This window comes from Sander lucioperca, chromosome 1, assembly GCF_008315115.2.
Source record: "Sander lucioperca isolate FBNREF2018 chromosome 1, SLUC_FBN_1.2, whole genome shotgun sequence".
Taxonomy (NCBI): Eukaryota; Metazoa; Chordata; class Actinopteri; order Perciformes; family Percidae; genus Sander; species Sander lucioperca.
Window position 1 is genome coordinate 29,908,182 of NC_050173.1, and position 23,148 is coordinate 29,931,329.

The window sequence follows — 23,148 nt, forward strand, 5'->3', positions numbered from 1 at the left end:
AAAGTGATCTGTGTGTTTTGTCATTGTGAACTGAGCTATTATCGCAGCACGTCCAGTCTGAAATTTGCCACTTGATGGCCAAGCACACAACTGATGCGAATTCTCCGCCCCCTCGTCAAAGCCAGGCGACAAAAGCACAAAGCAAGCTGATCCACTTTTCCATGTTGATAAGAGCATTAAAATGAGAAAGAATAATGGGAAAAAAAGAAATCTAGGGACATTTAGAATAGATAAGAATGTGCGATTAATTGCGAGTTGACTATGACTTTAATGCGATTAATCGCGATTAAATATTTTAATCGTTTGACAGCACTAATACGTTTACATTTTTTTTATTATATAATGAGCATATAAAAACAATGCATTGTTATACATTAAATTAACCCACCTAGTATATAAAATGGGTACAATTAGATCTACAACAGTCAGTGAAATCATCAAAATGCTTGTACTTGATATAACGTTACTATACGTGCTTATATGTTAAGGCCTCAGTAATATCTTGCCTGCATAATGACTACTATTAATTATCCATTTTGTTGATAATAGTTTTACTTGGGTACATATTGAAAGCTTTTCACAAAGTACAAAACAAGGACAGCAAAGCTGAACAAGATAAACATAAACATGTTATATATACATTTACATATGTAAAAATATAAGTATGTATATAAAAAGTGTAGCCTATACATTTACACATGTAAACAAACAGCTCTATGAGGATTGGCCAATGCCAAAGTGAAAATAGTGCTGGAATAAATTAAGAGGTATTTATATAACAGGTTGCTCATATATCTGAGGTAGCCTATGTGGATATGACAGTATATACAGTGTATATTAACAGACACGCTGTTAAAAGCTTACAATGGTCAATTAGGAAATTCCACACATTCTTTTTCCTTGTCAAAACTTGGCGCATACATTACCCATGATGCAACACGACCGCCGAGAGTTGGTCGGAGGGTCGGAGATTCGGTTCGGTATGATAGTAGCCTCGAACTGCTAGCCATAAGCAGAGATAATGAGCAGGCTAAAGAGGTCTGGTAAGCAGCTTAGCTCACTTCTTTCTAACTTCACACCCCCAGATTGTTTATTTTTTATTTTCAAACATTTAGTCTTCAACCGCAACCGACGCTGACTCACTTGAGGTAATTCATTACATTTCTCATAGCTCCCTTTGGAGCCACAAAAAGCTTTGTAGGCTACAACTTATGCTGTGAGCTAGTTCTCCTTTACATGTGATTTCCCAGCGCCACCTTAACGCACCACTAGATGGCACACAATGCAAACATTTGGATAAGGGACGACTTGAAGGAGATCAGAGAAAAATGTAACTTTGGACAACATGTTTTAATAACTGATTGATCAAGACGTAATGCATTAGATCATTTAAGCTAACGGACGATAGTTTTAATGTATTAATATTAATATTACAGTGTCCCGATGAGGAGCCACAGGGCCGTTTTCCATGAAGGCGAGGCATGTGTGTATCCGGGGAGGAGGGACATGTCACGCTCTGGGGCCGTTTTGCCCAAAAACTTCTGAAAAAGTTGTCATGAAGTTAACGGTCTCCTCTTGTCTCATCTTACTGTAACCCTTCTGTGGGTGTGTGCACCACTGCTGACCACATTAGTGGTCATACTTCAGACCTGTTTCAGACAGACGGGGAGCGTCCGACTGGATTTAAAAACTCAACATCTCACTTGTTTGTGAAGTAGGAACGTCACGTTATATAATATAAACCCGGGACTATTACTGTAATTATTTATCTTCAAAAAAACAAAAAACAAACCCAAACTGTAATTTACATGACTTTTTTTGGAGTTGGACACACTATGGTTCATAAATATGGTAAGTACCATTAAGTAACGTATTCCTCACGTGTCAAAGTTTTACAGTACATCTCGGTTTAAGTTTCAGGTTAATGCCAGTTTAGTAGTTCATGGAAGTTGTTGCACGGCTTTTCACTGGCCCGCTAACCCCAGTTCTAATCCCCTGAGAAACACGATATTTTGTGTCCGTAAGGAAGAAAACAGGTAATACTGTATGTGGAAAAGTGTGCAACTTCCAGTCAGCAGTTTACTGTTCTGAGGTTTTTCTCGATCAAAATGTTCGTAAACTGTGAAGTTGTAGATTTACCTCCGTGATGTGCATCATCTCTGTGCTGTGTTCCTCACCACCCACCGGGTTCAGCAACCAGCTGTACAGTCGTGTTGCAAAAGATAAATACCTTTAATGTGCTCTGTAGGGGAATGTAACAAACAAGCAGTGCTGCATTTGCATATCAGTCAAGAATAAATCATTATTATTGTATGATATTTTTCTATAAATTCCCATATTTGCACTGAACCATGTGTCTGCTGTGTAGTTGTAGACGTTGTAGCTTTATGTAGGCTATAATGGTATACTTCATCTTCTGTGACATACCTTTGCATTAGATTATTGTTTAAAAAGTAGTTATTCTCTATAGATGTTAGAGCTAGAGAATTAGTGGATTAGCAGAAAACTAGTCGGACACAATTGTGTGTATCGATTAACTGTCTACTTTTGAATCAAAAATGGCACACATTCTCAGCACCCAAAATTTGATTTTCATTTTATCTTAGTTTTGGAACAGAATATATTTGGGGCTCGGACTGTGGGCTTATTTTTTAGAGCCAATGATTAATCAAGAACATTATCTGTAGATTAATTGATAATAACAATAATTACAAGTTGTTGCAACCTTAACAGATTAAAAAATGTATTATGTCATATTTTCATGTTCTATCCCTGCATTAACTGCATTAAGAGCAATATGATAAATATTACTTTTAATCCCAGTTAATGAAAATATTATTGTCCCTGTCATTAATGACTGCCAACATGTCTAGGGGTTCTTTGCTGTTGCTGTCCTGAGACATGCATTTGTTTTGTGAGACAGACACAGAGCGAGCAGTGGGGCTGCTCAGACAATACCAGGCCAACCTGACCAGTCCAGAGGAGCAGGCCCTGAAGTCCAGTGTGGGCAAAGTCTCTTCCATCTTGGGCAGCCAGCTGTTCCATGCCCTTCTTGGTAAGAACACATTGGAAAACACTGCTTGTTTTGCAGTAGGGAGTCTTTCAAAACTCTGCCCATTAGCTAAAATTAGATCAGAGTTTTCTCAGGGTGGACTTAATAACTTTTCCTGTTCACACCCCCTTCTTTTTGAGTAAGGTACATGGTTTACAGCTTGATTTTTATGATTTGCCACACTTAGTTGTCTCAGTTATTTAATGTATATTGTACACTCTGATTTTTGTTGTCTTGTGATTGGATGCAGGCAGACACAGGATGTAGACAGGGTCAGGTTATATTAATTTGTATGGGAGGTTTACTGGGTCTAAATGTTTCCCAATTAAGTCTTATGAAAGAGGCCTTTCAGTTTGCCTCACAAAGCTTTGCTGTATAGCCCCCTCTGTAACATACCCACATTGTAATGAAATCCCAATAAAGCCAACCACAACACAGTCTATCTATAGAATGAGTTGTTATACGCTCAGACTTGTCACACTGTGAAAGCAGAGTTCATCCCTTGACTTTGACAAAATGGCATCTTTTGTACCATATACCTCATGAACGTACAGTATGTCAACATGTTGTAGATCACTGAAAAACTGAAACAGTGATTCACCATTACCAGAAAGCTTTAGTCATCTACTAAAGCTGCTGCTGACTAAACTGATATTAAGCTGCTACTCCTCAAAGCATCTTAAGTGTGCATAGTTTCTACTTCAACTCATCTGAAGAGTTACTATTATTAACCAGCTATACCTTCATGGCGAGTTTGGTGTTTTTGAAAAGATCTCAGGGAAGCTAATGTGAATCTGAGTTTATTTTTTAAAGCAGATAAAGCACAATACTTCAGTTTAACCTACGTTTGAGTAGTCCTTCTAATTACCACAGCCATGTTATAATGATGCTTGCCCTTGGGTCTGCTGTTGCTACTCCTGACCCACTGCTGGGCAGCTGGGAGGGAGGAGATGCTCAGGCAGCAGTTAAAGAAATACAGTATGACCTTTTCCAGTCTTTCCCACGGAATTAGAGTCTATTTGTGGTGGTGGCTCTACATGTCTGGCTTTTGTTTCAGTGTGTGTTTTTTATTTTCAAACTTTTTTTTCAGTTTAAATTTTAATTTCTGTCACTGTTGAGGGATTTGAGGGGAGAAGCAAGGAGAGCTTAATTTACATGTCATCTGGCGAAAACATGAGTCTTCTGGAACCACAGCCTGCTACTCTGAAGCCTGACATCACCACACAGCTAGCATATGGTAATGTCTTCCATGAGTTCACCTGGAAATCCCAAACAGCAGTATGTTAAGTCTGTTTCTCTCTGCCGTTGTTGTTTTTTCACATAGAACCAAGCTGGTTAAAGTGCCCATATTATGAAAAAATCACTTTTTCTGGGATTTGGGGTGTTATGTTGTGTCTCTGGTGCTTCCACACACATACAAACTTTGAAAAAAATCCATCCATGCTGTTTAGAGTGAGATACAGTTTCTGAATGTGTCCTGCCTTCAGTCTCTGGGTGAGCTGTTCAAAATTGGCACGGCTTGTGACGTCACAAGCCGAAACGAGCAGGCTAACCGCAACCATTAGCTCGTAGCGCAACCATTAGGTAGCATGCTAGCGTTAGCATTAGCGTTAGCATGCTAACGCTAGCATGCTACCTCGTTCTCAATAGCAAAGCACTGCTACAACACACACAAGTTAATACCATAATCTACAAAAGAACTACTTACATGTGCGCCCTCATTTAGAAGTCTCCCAGCTAATCCTGCCTTGTAACTGACCGAAGTTGTAGAAACAGCCTTTCTTTTACTGTCTATGGAGCTAGCTAGCTGACATGATCTACATCTGAGCTACTGTGCATGTGCAAGTGCAATCAAAGATAGTACAGAAGAAGAAGAAGAAAAGAGGTCTCACTCTGTAGCTAAAACAGAGACCAGCTGAAAAGAGGGTCTGCAGCAGTGAGAGAGAGCACTGCAGTACAACAAAAATATGGTGTTTTTTGAAAATTAAACCATGTAAACCTATTCTGGTGCAACCTTAAAATACAATTATGAACCTGAAAATGAGCATAATATGGCTGCTTTAAAGTTAACTCAACTGATGTTATGCAGAGTATCAAAGCACAACCAGTATGGACTCAAATGCACGACTCCAGACACAGGACAAGTTCACAAATGGGTTTATTCCAAAACCAAGTAACAGTGTCCAAATCAAAATCCAAGGGCGAGGTCCAAAAAACAGGCAAAAGTCAGGAAAGGCAGAGGTACAAAATCACTAGGCTAAAGGCAGAGTCCAAATAGGCAGCGGGTCAAAAACTCGTGATGAATGCTTGAACATAGACACTAGGGTACTAGACGATCTGGCAACCAATACCCCATTTACACGTACATGGTTATTTTGAAAAACTGAGACATTTCGTTTCGTTTGTGCCCTTCGTTTACACGCAAACGGAGAATTCGCCTCTGAAAACAATTCTTTATAAAAACTCCGGCCAGAGTGGAGATTTTGGAAAACTTTGTTTTGTATGCATGTAAACTGAGACAAACGGAGATTTAGGCAGCCGAGGAAGAGAAGAGAGAGGAAGTGATTCGTTGCTGTTGTTGCTATTTTCGGGATTCTGATTGGCTAACGTGGGCTTGAGCTTTTTCTTACACTGCCACGTACAGGTTTGGCATGCTCTTGAAGGCATTGACGGCATATATACACGGGTACGTGTAAACGAACACTTTTCTGAAAACTGACAGCTGTGCACAATGTTATTTTTGAAAACGGAGCGGTTGAAATGTCCGTTTATGAAAATAGCCGGCCACGTGTAAACGTAGCATAAAGCTTGAGAGAACGGGGTTATATACTAAGGGAGGCAGGGAGACAATTAGACACAGGTGAAACACATTAGGATGGGGCAGGTGGTCACACAGGCCGGAAAGTAGACAAAGACGAGAAGTGAAGTGACCTGGAATGAGAGACAGTGAATTTCAAAATAAAACAGGAAGCGACAAATATAATAAAGAAAACATAAACCATGACCTAGGCATGGGTGCGAGACATGACACAGAAGTCCACTGTGACAAGCACTAACGTTAGCTAATGTCAGCTATCATAGCTCTATGTGAAAAGCAACGGCAGAGAGAAACAGACTTACTGGTTTGGGAGTTCCAGATGAACTTGTGAAAGCTGTTGCCGTAGATAAACAGTAAAGGCCTTTTTACAGTCGCACCTGCCGCGCGCCAATGTGACGTCAAAATGACGTAGATCTCGCTGCCGCGCCAGGATTTTGAGTGCGCGACCTGTCGCGCACCACTCTTATTTTTTTCAGCGGCGCACGACAAAGCGGAAACAGCGGAAGCATGGACGAGTTCGAGGGTAACCGGATGCCAGGACTCTCAGAGTGATTGCAAGTCTCTCTTGTAAACTTACTAGGTTAAGATGAGTTCTTTTATGGTGAATGAAAGGCTTGATCTGACGAAGTAGGTCATTGAATCAAATCGAAACATTGACGTCAAAGCTGCTGCCAGTTCTGCCATTGTTTACCTTTTTCTTCTTCTTCTACTCCGTAGAAATAGCAAAGTCGGTAGCCTTTCGTCATTAGCACCACCTCTGTTCAGGAGAAGACTACTGGTGTCTACTAGTGTCACGACCACCACGCACGAGTATAAATAGTTATGGCGCTCCCATGACGTCACACTGGCGCGAGACAGGTCGGCTGCGGTGCGTATACTGCACGTTTAAAGCCAGAGGCTTACTGCTGTTGTGCACGGAGAGGAGGCGGCCGCGGGGCTAGTCACAGACAGGTATGAATGTGTTTCACACAGATAGCATGGAGGATTTTTTTTTTTTTTTTTGTCGGATAAGTACCATTTAAACAGAATAAATCTTAATGATTTAAATACATAGTTTGTAGTGCAATGAAAACTGGATTTGTTACTGTTTTTGCTTGTTCTACACCACAGTAAAGTAAGTGGTAGGGACTCATTTGTTGTATCCCATCATTCAAAGTCCATATTTCAAATCCAAATATGTCTTAACCAAGCCAACAAGTCCAATCCCAAAGTCTTCTTCCTGCAGCAAAGTCAAGAAATAGCAGAAGACCATGTATTTGTTTGTAGGTGGTTATCAGTTACTAGTATTTACATCACATGAAATGGTCCAAAAAAGCAACTAAAATACTGGAAGCCAGAAATTTGGGACAGACATTCATGTCTCTCTCATGGTAAATGGGCATAACTTTTCATCTAATATCATCATCAGGTCAAACTTTGAATTTGTTCAATATTTTAGTTTATGGCCTGTGAAACTACATTCCCACCAACCTTAGCTGTACTTTAATGCTAATTAGCAGATATTAGCGTGTTAAACTAAGATGGTGAACATGATACAGACACGACATGGACCTGCTAAACATTAGCATGTTAGCATTGTCATGTGAGCATGATAGCATTGTGATGTTAGCATTTAGCTCAAAGCTTGAGATTGATTGATTTATTTATTCATCCCCTTGGGGAAAGTTGGGCCTCAAAGCCTCACAGAGCTGCTAGCATAGCATGGCTGTAGACTCTCAGTCTTTTGTCAGTTATATATATATACTGACCTGTTGACTCACTCGATTAGTCAGCTAAAAGCAACCATTTAACAGACAGCTCTTTTTACATCTATACAAGAACTTTATGCTCACCATTGGTACCAATTCTATATGTATTTTCACCACAACCTTGGTGTCATCCCCAGTGTCATTAGGAATAAGCCATGGGGAAGTATCGTTGAGCAAGGCACTGGTTAACTTCTAACTTCTGGGGGGGGCTTTGACTTGTGTCTGTCTCTGAAAGGGGCAGAACCATAAAAAACACACTCAATTATTGTCAATTTCACCCAGTATTTGCACAGTTTTGCATAATATACAGTATATAGTAATTATTTTTGCATAAAACATTTTATTAGACATTTGCATTAAATAATACTCATGTACTTACATGAATGGTTTACAAATGTATCTATATAATAGCTTGTTGCTTTGAACCGTTTTAAATCTAATATCTGTTAACATCAGATGTAATATACCTTGTTATTTATCCAAGTGCGAGAGGGGATAGTATTCGCTTACCAAGTCAGGATTCCAAGCATTCCTCATAAAGAATGTTCAGTCAGAGCCGAGCCAGCACACAGGAAAATAAACTGATCTTGGTCGTCATGCCAAGCCTCTTCAACAACTCGCCTGGCTCTCTGGGTCATCTGCGCAGAGTGTGAGGGTAGAGGAAGAAGATGCCTGTGGTCGGCGTGTCTCAGGTACAGGGCTTCGTTCAACATGTGGTTCTCATCAGTGAAAGCAGAGCAGAGGAGCAGCTGGTTCACAGCACTAATAGGAAATACAGTGCTGTATAAGCATTACTCATCCTCTTTTCCTCTCCTGTTGTGTTTGCCTTCACATGCTCAGGGTCATGTGAACTGGTTCTGTTCGAACCATTTTGTGTTGCTTTTGTGTAGAGCTTTCTGAGCAGAGCAGACTGTGTTGTAAACTTTTTTGTCGTCAGATGATAATTTACAAAACAAAAAAGTTTTGCAATTTAAGGCTGCCATTTTTCTGAAGACAGTGATCTGCCAACATTACAGGACAGGTTTTTTCTTAAAGAGATCTCTCTAGCTTTGATGCACTGTGGGAAGTAAAACAGTGTTTGATGCAGTGTGGGAAGGTTCAGTTACTGGCCACTTGATTGGATGTCTGCATGGTTGCACAGTCACGAACAAAGGTTGCCTTAACTGTGCGTCCACCCTTTTGTTCCAACATACAAACATGCAGTGGGAGGCATAGGGGGCTGCAGGGAGTTGGGGCACACATACAGACAGACACACATTAAATTACAGAATACCCTAAATTCCTGGGGAATGTTTTATCGAGGCATTGACAAGGGGGTGAATTGTTTGCCCTGTCTTGAAATTGTGACCTAGTTTTCTGTGAATGTGTTATTCTAGTGAGCTGTGGCTTGCTCATCATCATATAAAGAACCAGGGCAATTTTTGACTTCATTTGAATGGGAACATGACAAATAGGAATGCCCTGGCTGGCAGTAACACACACACACAAACACACTGATGCTGCATGCAGAGTCTTTGTAGGACAGGGAGAAGGTGCAGGAAACCCCCTATGACTGTGATAAAAATGCTCAGAGCCCCGACCAGGCCATCCTAAAATAGTCCCAACATCAAAAGAGATCTGGGGAATAAATCCTGTGCAAGAGACTTCTGGCTTGGATTATGTATTTTGTTCCATGGCTAGGAATGTATGTGGTCTGTGAGGGTTGGAACAGTTCAGAGATGTTTTGGAAAGTCACAGTTGTAAAACAAAAACTCTCTGTTTTGTGCGACTGTGAATCTTGATCTCAAAACACTTGACCTGATTGAGCACTTTTCTCTGTTTCGTTACTTTTGCCAGGAATAGATGCAAACAATGTAATTAAAAGTGTACTTGTAAGTTGTGTGAAAGTAAGCCAGGCGTCCGGAGTGCAGCTGAAGAGCAAATCCGGCAAGATAGATGCAACATTTTCAAGACTTATTTGAAGCTGAACTAACTTTTGTTATATGACCATTGTGTCAAATGACTTAATACATGTGAAAAGGTGTAGGAAAACCCACAGAGCATTATTGCCTGGCTTGACAGTTCTCCTCAGCCTTACATAGCTTTTTAGCGTCTTTCAGCTCATTGTTTTGTTTTACAGTCTGCAACTTTACTGTTTCGGTTCTCAGTGCTCTCATTTCTAGCTACAGCAGCTGGCTAGCTCTACAGATAAGGGTGTGGGGAGAGATCAGCGTTTTATGACAGAAAAACAATGAGCTACAGTGTTTTTTTTTTGTTTTTTTAGATCAACTTTTTATTGTTTTTTATATGCAGACATACAGAACAGAGACACACAAACTGAACAAGAACAAAAACCCTCACCCACCCCCCACCCTCTGCGGAAAATAAAACAAATAAACAAACGTAAATCACACCTTGCCTAGTCACTCTCCTCTAGTTCTTGTGGCGCTGAGTTCATTAGGTCTGATATTTGTGCTGCTACACTTTTCCATAGGTTGATAGTTGATGATTTAGCTTTGTTAATCCTTGCTGTAGAGATCTCAAGCATAACTATGTCTAGAAAATACGGCAACCACTGTTTTATACTAAGTGAGTGGGGGGGGGGGGGGGCCAGCATTGAGCTATCATTTTCTTGGTTGCAGTTGAGCCGACTAGCCAAATTTTCCTCTGTCTCCCAAGCAAGTGTAATTTAGAGTCGTCGTTAAGTAACAAAACAATCGGGTCAGTAGGAATGTGACATCCTATCACATCAGATATTATTGATGTTATTTTATTCCAGAACTCATGCACCTGTTCACACTCCCATATGCACAGACACAGACCATATGCAGGAAAGTTCCAGTTTGTTCATGTTGACAGAACGTGCAATAGGGAGTGGGAATGACTTTAGAGACGTATCTCTTCTGGGGAGTCCAATATGTCCTATGACATATGTTGAAGTGGATATACTGGTGATTTGGGTTCTTGGAACAGTGGAAAATGTTGTCCCAAACTGTCTCCCAATTAATTGCGTTCCCCTCAGGGCTCAGCTCTCGCTCCCATTTCTTTACTATTGGGAGTTCTCCTATGGATACCTGCATCAGTTTAGCATAAATCTTGGACACTAATCCTCTCACAGGAAAATCAACAAACCATTTAATGACTGGGTGCACCTCAAGACTGTTTCCCCTTGGCACTCCATAACATTTTAGGGCTGATCTTAAGCAAAGATAAAGATAGAAAGATGTCCTGGGGACCTCAAAACTAGCTCTCATGTTAGGGCTGGGCGATATGGAGAAAATCAAATATCACAATATTTTTGACCAAATACCTCGATATCGATACCGCAATGATATTGTAGTGTTGACTATTGGTGCTTTCACAAAATATTTACACAATGAGATTTTTGATAAATAATCATCAGTAATGTGGATATAATGACTAAGTGGGCAAAGGCAAATATTAGAACAGTTATAACAGTCTGTTAAGTTCAGAAAATGACATCACTTTACTGTAATGCAGCCTTTAAAACCAGGAAAAGACAACACTTATGCCATATTACGATATTACAATATCCCAAATCTAAGACGATATCTAATCTCATATCACGATATCGATATAATATCCATATATTGCCCAGCTCTATCTCAGGTCTTCAAAACTCAACATACCTTTCTTATTGAATAGCTGGTCTAAAGTATAAATACCTCAGTCACTCCACTGCTTACAAGCAAAGGGTTTGTTACCAGACATTAAGTGTGCATTGTGCCATATTGGGGTATTCAAATGCCACTTATTGGTGTAGCGTAGTTGCTCCTCCACCTGTTTAAAGTTGGTCAATGTTGTGATAATAGGGCCATAGGCTAGCATACACTTTTTTGGACACACACCTGCAAAGGCAAGGTCTTGCAGTCTTAGACTTCCAGTGAGGTTTTGCTCTATTTCTCTCCATGGAACTGTAGATGAGGGGTCCATCCACACTCTGAGGGCCCATAGCTGAAAGGCTCTGTGATACACTTTAAGGTTGGGGAGGGCCAAGTCTCCCGTGTTTGTGGTACGTTGCAGGGTAGAGTATTTTAGCCTAGGTTGTTTATTGTTCCAAATATACTGCCGAATTAAGGTATCAAGTTTCTCCCAGAAATGTATTGGTGCGGGTAAGGGGATCATTGTACTTAAGAAATTCACACGAGGAACTATGTTCATTTTAACAACAGCAATCCTGGACTGTAGTGATGCCGGCAGCGCAGACCAATTGGCCAGATCCCTTTGAACACTACTTAATATAGTTTCATAGTTGTCCTGGACAACTCGCTGTAGCGATGCGTGTATGTAATTTTGCTATGGGTTGGCATTGTAACACTGACTGATGCCACATGCCTGTTGTTCAATAAAAGAAGATTAGATTTATTCCAGTTAATTTTATAGCCAGAGATTGAGCCAAATTCATAGAAGATCTTAAGAATTTTTGGAATAGAGTCCTCAAGATCAGAGATGTACAACAAAATATCATCTGCAAATAATGATATTGAGCTACTATTGGATTTAATTTGGACATTACAGATTTTATTTTGCCTTATGGCTTGGGCTAACGGTTCAAGAGAGATTGCAAACAGCATGGGGGAAAGCGGGCATCCCTGTCGCGAGACTATGGCTGTGGGATTCGCATATAAAGTACACACCATGTCAATGAATTTGGCCCCCAAACCAAGCCTCTCCATTACTTGCCACAAGTAGTTCCACTCTAGGCGGTCGAAAGCCTTTTCCGTGTCCACTGATAAAACTGCTGCCGTTGTTGGAAGGTTTTTGGCTTCTTCTATTACATGAAATAGTCTGCGTACATTGTCTGCAGCATGACGCTTTGGTATGAAACCTGATTGGTCGGGGTGGACTAGCTTCTCAATAAAGCGTTCTAAGCGAGAGTGCTCAGTGTCCCAATGGGGCTGATAGGTCTGTAATTTGAGCACTCTGTAAGATCTTTGCCCTTTTTTGGGTATAACAGAAATTAGTGCAGTGTTGGTTTGTTGGTGAAAAGTACCCGAGCTACCGTGTTTTTAATGATTTATTTAATTTAGGGCTGTCAAAATAACGCGTTAATTTCGATTAATTAATCTGAGAAAAAATAATGCGTTAAAAAAAATAACGCAGATTAATCCATTCCATTTTGACGTTTGACCCGGAGCCGTTCTAGCCACCATTGGACTGTAAAATGAAGGAGGGAGACGAGAATGTGCTGCCTGGATCATTAACTGGAACATTTACTTGTAAAAATCTTCTTCCTGCCAACCCTGGCTACCGAAATCTGGTGCCACTGATATGTCTGCACTTCTCTCTGGTGCTCTGAAGACGATACAGACAACACAAACACCGCTGCATGTGACGCTAGTTAACACTATACTCAACAGCAGCTAACGTTAGCCTACTGCTAGCTAGTAGCTGGATTAAACATGGTTAAAATGCTGACAGCTAACGCTAAACGGTGTAAAGTTTGACTGTGTTTTACTGTAGAGGATTCAACACCGGTATGTAACAATCTGCAGTTGTCGTCGGAAAAACAAAACAGACAATGTTCAATGAAACTGGTAAACTACAGCCTCGTGGTGCATTTGAAGTTATTGTAAATGTCCTTTTCCCATCTGGTGGTTGTTTTTGTCATTCAACAGCAATTTACTAGTGAAATAAGTTATTGTTATTGTTATACATTATTATTAAATCATTTAATTTTGACCATATGGCCTTAGCAATAAACAAGCCGTTCTTTAATGTCACCAACTGTTGTTTAGTACCCTTTTTTTTCTTTTCTTTTTTTACTTTCTTAAAAAGTATCGGTTCAGGCACCGTTAATTATGCATGCGATTAATTTCGATTAATTAATCACAGAGTATGTAATTAATTAGATTAAAAATTTTAATCGATTGACAGCCCTAATTTAATTGTATCTTGTGCAGTTTTATGGCCAGTTGAAAAATATTTTTTGCCGGTAAATTTTTTCCATTGGCAGATAGACCAAAAAGTTATTTTGGACCCTATGTATAGCAATTTGTTCCAGTGTCGTGGGTATTTGTGTGAATGTCTGTGCCTGTATACGTAAGTGTGTATATGCAGGTAGGCCCTACAGCATGTGTGTGTCTGCATAGATATAAGAGTTTGTGTAAGTGAGATTGCTCTTTAGTCAGCTGGGCAACAAACTCCTCTGCCCACACTTGGCTTCACTCCTCCACATTCAGACACAGTGATGAGTCACATGCCCCATTCTTACACTTTTGTTCTCACAGTATCTTGTTGGGGCATACTGACTCTCTGTCTCACACACACACACACACACACACACAAACACACAAACACACATAGAGTGCAGAGCTTTCTTTGAGCTTTCTTTCTTTCTGCTTCAACAAAAGATTCACATTGTTAATAATAAAAAAAGAGATGTTTTAAATGTGTCAGGTTTCATTTCCCTGACATTGAACTTTGGGAAGTTGATGAACTCTCCTCTTTATGTCAGCAGTGCAGTAACCAAGCCTGCATGTGACATCAGCAAAGTTGTCCCAGTGCATTCTCATCAAATGGCTGCCACTCAATAGGTGACCACAGAACATGGGCGTGTAATGAGCCAAGAGGTGATGAGTGGAGACGAGAAGAGAAGGGAGGAGAATGGAGGAGTGGAGTCTGGAAATAAAAGGAAAAACTTTAAAAGACACACTGAGATGTCAGCAAATAATGCTACTCTCATAGTATTTTGTGGTACTTAAGAAAGAGTTAGCATGTTAACACGCTAATCTAAGATGGGAAACGTGGCTACAAATTATACCTGCTAAATAAACACCAGCATGTTACCTTCGTCTTTGTGAGCATGTTAGCACGCTGACGTTAGCATTTAGCTCAAAGCCCTGTGTGCCACAGTACAGCCTAACAGAGCTGCTGGCATGGCTTTAGACTTTTAGTCAAGTTTTCTTGTCAATATTATTTCTGCTTTTACACCCCTAGATTCACCAAATGACATGTTATTAAATAAATATATGAAAGTCACATTCCTCACATTAAGTTTGAAGCATCATTTTACATCCCTTAATGTGAAAGTTCAGGAAATACCTTTTATAAAAACCAACTTCCCTTTCTACAGCACTCAAATCAAAGCATACAGGGTATGAATTGCCCACCACTCAGCTAGGGGGCAGTGTCTACATTTATTCAACATGTATAGGTGCTCATGTACCCTCACCATAAAATGGAGCTTCAAAGCAACAAGACTGGAAATGACCTGCAGTGTATTTGATCTATGATGATGTTGAACTAAAATAATCAAAATGATGCACATTGTTCAGGTAGTATGAAATATTATAATGTGGGACTCTTAGACACTAAGTTAATGATTTACTCAGTCAGTACCTGAGTCATATAGTTATAGCAACAAGATAAGAAGAGCGCTTGCAAATGTGGAGACATAACTTCCATGTAAACAGACGACTCCCACCCCCACGTTTCACCCAGTGCACCACTGAGGAAAACATCTCCCAGATTTTTATTTTTTTATTTTTTATTTTACCTTTATTTTACCGGGGAAAAGAATCACATTGAGATTACAATCTCTTTTACAAGTGAGCCCTGGCCAAGAAGACAGCACATAGAGGATACACTTTAACAGACAACAAATAACAGACAGACAGGGATGGACAGGAATGTTGATATATTTGATTTAGGTAGGACTTGAATTCAGTATGTGAAATAAAAACCTGCAGTTTTAGCTGATTTTGCAACTCATTCCATGAAGTTGGAGCACTGTAACTAAAAGCAGTTTTGCCAAACTCTGTTTTAGTTTGTGGAACATCATACACTATGTATCTACTTGATCTTAGATTGTATTCAGATCTACTATCCGATGTGTCCATGATTGATCACTGCATTCTTTTGCTCAACCAAAGAGAAGGCTGAGAAGTTATGAACAAGAGATAAAGGGAAAAAAACCATAAACATCTGTTTGTAATGATCCAAGTAAAGAAAAAAAAGCTAATTGTTTTTTTTTTTCTCACAGATATTCAAGAGTGTTACGAGGTGACCTTGCAACTGAACACAGAACAAACTGTTGTGAAAGAAGACAGCAGGCAGGATGCGTGGGAGGTAATTTTCCTTCTTCACATTATAGATTGGAGAAAATATGCTTAATGTTTACATTGTATCTAGCGTCACACATGCTGCTGTGTGCCGTGCTTTTCCTCCTTGGCTGCGCAAAAAGGTTACTCTGCAGCCAACACAAGGTGTCACTACCCGTGTACCTTGCACTCCTACACGTAGAAAATGTTATCATGAGTCACGCTGGCTATGACTGTAACCTGGTGAGTTAGTGTCAGGGAGGGGACACATGGGTAGAGGGGAGAAGAGGAAATTAGACAGACTCAAAAGAGCCCTGATTACCATTTGCTCATCAGTGGGCTGCTCTCATTAAGTCTGCCAGTCCTTTTATTATAACAAGTGCTTGCAGTTACATGGTTATTTAAAATATTTTTAGTGTAGGACACAAAATTCAACAATTGAATTGAAGAGAGAAAAGCTGCATTTTGTGTAGATTTAAACCATATTCAGATGTTTACTGAGGAGCATCACAAAGTCCACACAGTGGTTAAAAGTATGAATAATTTTGTTTGTAGTTCCATGTCACTGATCTCCTAATAGCCTTTGGATGGGTAGGAACCCCTTACTTCATGTCACTTGCATGATTTAATATTGCCTCACAACTTTCCTTCAGCTTTGCCAAAATGTTAATGAAATTGATCTTTGGCTGACTTCTATAGCCCATTAACTGAATGATCCCTGGCCTGTTTTTGAGCAGAGATTAGGAAAACGCTTCTGCTATGTGTGTGTGTGTGTGTGTGTGTGTGTGTGTGTGTGTGTGTGTGTGTGTGTGTGTGTGTGTGTGTGTGTCTGGTTATTTGTCTGCAGTCACAGTCACGCAACATTAGTCTATGTGCAGTACGTGGGGGTACAAATTAATTTTGATGCCAAAAAAAATGAATGAAAATTTTAGCACAAATTTTCATATGTAATTTTTAAAACTGGAATTCAGGCACAATGGCCAGCGTTGATTCCTTTTGAATTAACAAACTGGATTCTTCCACTGAATCATCAGACTAATTTAATCAAATTATGTGGGCCTGAAAGAAGCCTCAAAGACCCTTATTCTAAGAGGAAAAGCAACAGGCCATTTTCTACCGCTTACTGTTCTCTTTTTGGTCTGTATTAAACTTATTTAGAGGTCAGTTTATTTAGAGGTGTGAGAGTGTGCAACAGTTTATTTATGTAATATTAGCAGTTCCTTACAAATATACTCTCCACACTCTACCACAGAAATAGGAATGAGCCCTTATCTTGCTTTTAGAGCAGGGATCTTCAACAGGGGGTCTGGGACTCTTAGGGGGTCCTCAGAGTCAATGCAGGGGCTCCAAATTATTGTTATTATTGTAATTTTTGAAAGTTAAAAAAAATAAATTTAAAAGTCCTAACATGAATCCAACATATTATTAGAAAATATAAATCCCCACTGATGATAGGCTTTCTGGCCTATAGGTAAGGTAGTCACCATGGCCATCCACAGATACAGTTCATTCACTGTGCCACATGTATGTTTAATATGAAAACATGATTTATAAAATCATGCTAACAATTATTTTAATAGCTTAGTATTATAACAAGGTATGTGAAAAGGCTTTATGGTGCACGTTATGGTGGGCACGTTATGGTGGGCCCAGTTTAATATGCAATTTCATTTTGTACAATATATGTAGTAAGGGGCCCCTGCTCTGTCTCTCTTTCATTTAAGGGGTCCTTGGCTTAAAAAAAACGTTGAAGTTCCCTGCTTTAGAGGATTGGAGTCTTGGTAATGTTGTAAGACAACCATTCACTGTCAACTCCAAATACTTATCACAGCGGTGAAAAAAGCCCACTAGAAATTGGTTTTAAAGCTTTTCTGGGTTTTAATGTATCACACAAGCTCTTCAGCAAGCTGAAATGTATCTGGAGACATACAGTGTGCTGATCAAGTCTCTAAATATCAAAGATTAAACTTTGGGCATTAGGCCTTCTTTTTTTAAATTTACAGTAGAGATACAGACATGCAGGAAAAGAAAGACCTTACAACGTGTAACACAGGTCCTTGGCCCCGGCCGCATGCGGTTTTATGGTACTCACGTCTGACCAGGGGGGCCACCAAGACACCCCAGGTGGTTGTCTTTGTTAACGTAAGGGACAAAGTATGTCTTTTTTAGTAAGACATTTCCTCTTTGTGCTTGTGCCTGACCACTGGGTTTGTCCCACGGTACCTCCTTGTCCATTTTCTGTCTGGTCATTTTGGACCTTCTGATGCCAGGCCGCCATTGTAAATAATAATAATAATTTGTTCTCAATGACTTGCATGTAGAGTTTAGATTCTCGGCCCAAGCCCGAGCCCGACCCGAGCCCGACCGGACCTCGGGTCGGGCTCGGGCCGTTATTTTCCGCCACATCCTCGGGCCGGGCCGGGCCGGGCCGGGCCGCGCCTGGGCCGGACCGTGCCTGGGCCGGGCCGCGCCTGGGCCGGACCGTGCCTGGGCCGGTCCCTTGATCAAGCAATTTTTATTTTTTTTTTATCCATTAACTTATTACCCTATTTGGGTGGGGAGATAGCTATGCCATAATCAGAAATATAATAAATATATATAGGCTATATAAAAGTAACAAATGTGTACAAAAGTTAGGCTGCAGTTACAAAATGCAGCACTTCATGCGCGGAGTCTCCTCCTCTCGCACGCATCACACCGGGAGCTTGAAGATGTAAAGAAAACAAGAAAAACAGGAGAATTAACTTTGAGCAAGTGTGGAGGAAAGTCGGAGGTATGGAAGCAGTTTAAACAAGTCGTGGGCAGTGACAACAATATGTTGTTCATCATTGTTTCTTTTTTTTTTTACGTTTCTTCATTCGGATCCACTTGCGATCCGTTCCATTCTAAACAAACAGCGCAGTTTACATGCTTCGTCCTTGTTGTATTATTCTAAACAGATTTCTCCAGTTCAAACAACTCTGAATTGTAGTTGAGAACGTCAGTTATAACGGCCCACGTATTAAAAAATTGTCGGGTTTAAATCGGGCTCGGGCTCATAATTACAGTTAATGTGTCGGGCCGGGCCGGGCTCGGACGCAACGTGCTCGGGCTCTGGCAGGTTCGGGCTTGATTTTTTGGGCCGATCTAAGCTCTACTTGCATGGTTAAATAAATAAATTAAAAAAAACTTATGATTGGTCACTTGTTACAGTGAATGTGACATCAACCATTGGGTTAGGGGCGTCACCTCTCTGATCCACTTTTCTGTGAACAGGGCAAAACATGTAGCAGGAGGATGTGGATTTGACTGACCCACCCTGCACGTTTGGTTGATGGTTCATACATAGCTCAATAAATCGATTCTTGCATATATGCACGTGATGTGCACATCATGTATAGTGCAAATCCTTTTTTAGTGGTTTTTAGGTATAAAGGTGATAGTTAAAATTACGCAATTCAATCCTCACATGAGATGAAAACTTTAATCTAATATTATTCCTTTGTGCTTAACAGCCCCTCCCTCCAGTCAATCACTTAATGGCAATATGTTTGTGAAATTCATGTGCTAAGTCTAAACTGGATTATATATAGCCAGTTGAACAGGGGAACTACAATAGACTTGTAATTTAAATGGACGCTTTAGAGCAAAAGACTGTGTTGACTGTTCCTCATCACGTAAAGCTTGAGCGAGTGACATTATTTTCAACAGAAAGGATTCTAATGCATTCTGTAAATGACATATTTTAGTAGGGAACATATCAACAATCTATTTTCTGATATAAAAACAATTAAGTATTTGCAAGAATTGTGACCTCTAACATGAAGGATTAGTCCAGTGGCTCCTTTCTTTGTTTGAAGAACCCCTTCATCATGTGTTATCACAATTAATTATATACAAGTCAATATTTGTGGATGATTTAGGTTGAATACTGTTATACACATACAATTGATTGGATGTTTAGATCAGTTTGCATTCACACTACTTAGGCAGAGGCTGATTATTTCAACTATACACCAATTACATTTAGCTAGCAAAAACTACTTACCATATAATTATAACGATATCATTACTTTAAGATATCTATCTCAGCCATTTATACATTTCTTTTAGCTAATTATTTAACCATTTGTCTAATTTCTTTGCTAACTATTGATCCATGACGATCTGATCCCAGAGCTGTGCGGGAGAACTGAACTGTTTGTTCATCTCTGTCAGTCGTTCATGCTGTACATTGTATTATAAAACTGGTCATATGTTTGATAAAATGCAGGTAAAGGTGATGGCAAGCAGCAAATGTCAATCCACACAGCGTGACATATTCCTTCTTCCCATAAAGATAGGACGTTAAAAGACAAAATAATAGAGTCGGTGCACTTCCTTGATGCTGAAACGCATACGGTCAATTGCAGTGCCACATGTTCATAATCTGTCACTACCATAGAAAAACCCCGCAAACTATGACTGTGGTTTAAACTTGACTCTGCCATCATAAGCTCCTCTCTGTGTATTCTGTGATCCACCCTGTCGAGCTTCTAATTCAGTGCAGCATAGCTCCTGGTCCTTCCCCACATCCTTCCCCCTCTCGATCCCAGCTGCTTGTGGGGCCCAGACACAGTCCTGGAAAGAGAGAGAGAGAAGGGGAAGTTTGAGAACTGCTTAATGGACACGAGTGAGGTGCTCATCAGTATTCTAGCCATGTTATCACCTGAGTGGAGGATGGGTGGGAAACTAAATGAGTCTGCAAATTCCCTGATTTGGTGCAGAGTAGCAGGTGAGAGTGGAGAATAGCTCCTTTGGAAAAGAAAGGAAAGAAACCGTGAGCGAAGAAGCTGTTTTTAGTAGTCTGGTTGTATTTCATAATAATGTTTTAATTTGCAAGAACCTTTTTTTTATTTTATAATAATCCTGGAATAACTAAGAAAGTAATGTCCAAGAAGAAACTGAAACTTGTAATACATTTAAAAAAAATGTATGACTTTTTTTTCAAATATGTCTGCACAATTTTGTACGTGTATGTGAGTGTGTAAGCATGTGTGTACAGTGCAGAGGGCATACTCCTGCCGCTATTAGACAGAGCGGGCTCAGCGGGTGTCAGTTGAGCTGCCTGTCAGGGCTGCCATGTGGAAATGGAGCCGTCAAAGAGTGCAACAACTTAGAAAAATGTTGTGTTGTGTTGCAACTCTGGTGAGCACTCTGCTCATGTCCTCTTAAATTGAGCATCTTTTTAATTTGCCGAGAGAGAGGGCACCACCTGTTTGGAAAATCTTTGGGGCTGTTCTGCTGTAACTATTTATTTGTTTGGAAGTCTGCTGTCAGTTGAGGTTCTGTGTGGTCAAAACTGTGGGAATTAACTCAGTGAATGTCAGGTACTGTAGACTTTGTGTATCCCCGCCCACAGTCAGTAGACGATTTTTATATTGGCTGTATTAGTTTCATTTGTCAAGAAATATGACATGGAGTGAACCATCTGGTCCAGTTCTGTGCTGCTCTAGCAGGCTCTAGCACAGTGTTGGTGTGTGTTATTCTTAAAATTTTGATTTTGCAAGGGTACTCTCCTTTCAGTACAGTACAATTTCTTTAACCATGCTTTTATTTATATTTTTTGGACTAGCTCCTCTCTGTTCTTAAGTGCTGATTGTGACAACCCACAAACAACACTAAAGGAATGGTTCAACATTTTGGGAAATAAGCTTACTCTCTTGCTTGCCGACAGATGGGAAGATTGATATCACTCTCATTTGTGTGCGCTAAATATGAAGCTAGAATTAGCAGCCAGTTAGCTTAGCTTAGCATAAAGACTGAAACGGGAAACAGCTAGCCCTGGCGCTGTTTAGACCAAGAGATAACTCCAGTATGTTACCCTCTGTGAAACCACAAATTATCATAAAAACAAATAAGTTATAATGTGTTAATAAGGGCGCTTTAGAGGTGCTGGTAGGCAGATTTTTAAAACCTTTAGACAGAGCCAGGCTAGCTATTTCTTCTTGCTTCCAGTCTTTATGCTAAGCTAACCTAAGCTAAGTGCCTGCTGGTTCTAGCTTAATATTTTCATGTAGTGCCATTACATCCGAGTTACAGATCTAAGCATCTGATTTTACCCTCATGGCTTTTATGAAGATATTTCCAGAATCCTTAAAGACTCTTTTAACCACCTCTAAGAAAAATATTGTGTTTGCTGCTGTGACTCTATCTACAAGCGTGACGTCTTATCTACAGTAACTCTCAGCAAGAAAGCAAATGAGGGAATTTCTCTACTCCTTTCAAGACGTTGGTGATGATTGTCATCTTTGGTGTCCACAAGTATGTCCTGATCATTGTCGGAGGAGTTTGTTTTTTTAAAATAAGATTTGATTCACTCTTCACTCAGGAGGAGGAAGGTGTGTCTCTGGTGCGAGTGACCAGCAGGAGGAGCCCCCACAAAGTGGAGCGAGTTTCTGGCCTGGTGACTCTATCTCATGTCGACGTGCCAAAGGTGAGTAAAGCAAAGAAAACATGAATTTCCTAGCGGTCTCTTGAACACAACTTGTCCTCAGTGATTCTATTCAGGCTTTAGAAAAGGCAGCTGCTACTAATATAAGCAAATACTAATGAGCCCGTTGATGTGATGATTACGCATTCACCATGACAGTTTACTGAGGCATCACAGAAGTGCCTTAGCATGCATCATGAAACATTTGTTATTGTTCATAAAGGTTGACCTTTGAAAAATGTATTGATGTTGAGACATGAATGCTAAATCACAAAGCAGTTTAAGGAGTCCAGGGATTGATTTCTAGGGATTTGTGTGACCAGTTTAATGGAATATGTTAATAATCTGTGTTGATTATTGATTATTGTTAATATTTCATGCTAAAAATAAATAAACTTTCTCTTCAGTATTTCAACACCTACAATGAAAATGTGCATCTATTATGCTCGTACAGATCTGTAGATAAAAATGATTGATTAAAATTTATGAGGGGTTATGTGCTATTTCTTATTTTTCTAGCACTTTGTTTTTTATACAGAATAAACAAATCTGATATAATGTGTTAATAACTGAGTTTTAAAGATCATCATAGTCTTATTTTGTTGCCTTTGGCTAGCTGTATCACCCTGTTTCTAGTCTTTATGCTAAGCTAAGCTAACCATGTGTTTGCTCTAGCGCAGAGACATGAGAGTGTGGTTGGTATCCATCTTCTCATCTAATTCTTGGCAATAAGGGTATTTCCCAAAATGTCAAACAATTTCTTTAAGAATTGTGGGTAACCTGCTGCATAGATGATCAACAGTCATGATAGAGATATGTCTCATAGGCTAGCCGTGGTCCTAAGCGTTTTTAAAAGCCCTTGTGTTCACATGCCTTTCCCATTACAACACACCCAGTGGCACATGGTAGCACAGTGGCCGCAGGCGTTGGCTTTTCAGCTGAGCCCAGAACTAGTGCAATGGGTGGGGTTATGAGGATCAGGGGGTTTGGATGGGGTAAAAGAGAGGGAGATGCAGGCTGTGAGCACATGGATTAAA

General features: G+C 40.0%; 1 protein-coding gene across 6 annotated transcripts in view; it reads left to right on the plus strand.

Annotated features, from left to right (window-relative positions):
• The first annotated feature begins 1,006 nt into the window (after positions 1 to 1,006).
• Positions 1,007 to 23,148, plus strand: part of dlg3 (discs, large homolog 3 (Drosophila)) — a 90,159-nt gene continuing 68,017 nt past the window's right edge. The window contains exons 1-5 of one of the 6 annotated variants that reach the window (XM_031302954.2): positions 1,007 to 1,043; positions 2,924 to 3,055; positions 15,603 to 15,688; positions 19,983 to 19,985; positions 22,010 to 22,114. In XM_031302954.2, coding sequence (XP_031158814.1) covers positions 1,022 to 1,043; positions 2,924 to 3,055; positions 15,603 to 15,688; positions 19,983 to 19,985; positions 22,010 to 22,114 — 348 coding nt within the window. In that variant the 5' untranslated portion in view covers positions 1,007 to 1,021. Of the gene's footprint in view, positions 1,044 to 1,543; positions 1,852 to 2,919; positions 3,056 to 15,602; positions 15,689 to 19,982; positions 19,986 to 22,009; positions 22,115 to 23,148 lie in introns of those variants that run through there. The other 5 variants (XM_031302961.2, XM_031302950.2, XM_031302953.2 and 2 more) reach the window with 5 other exon arrangements.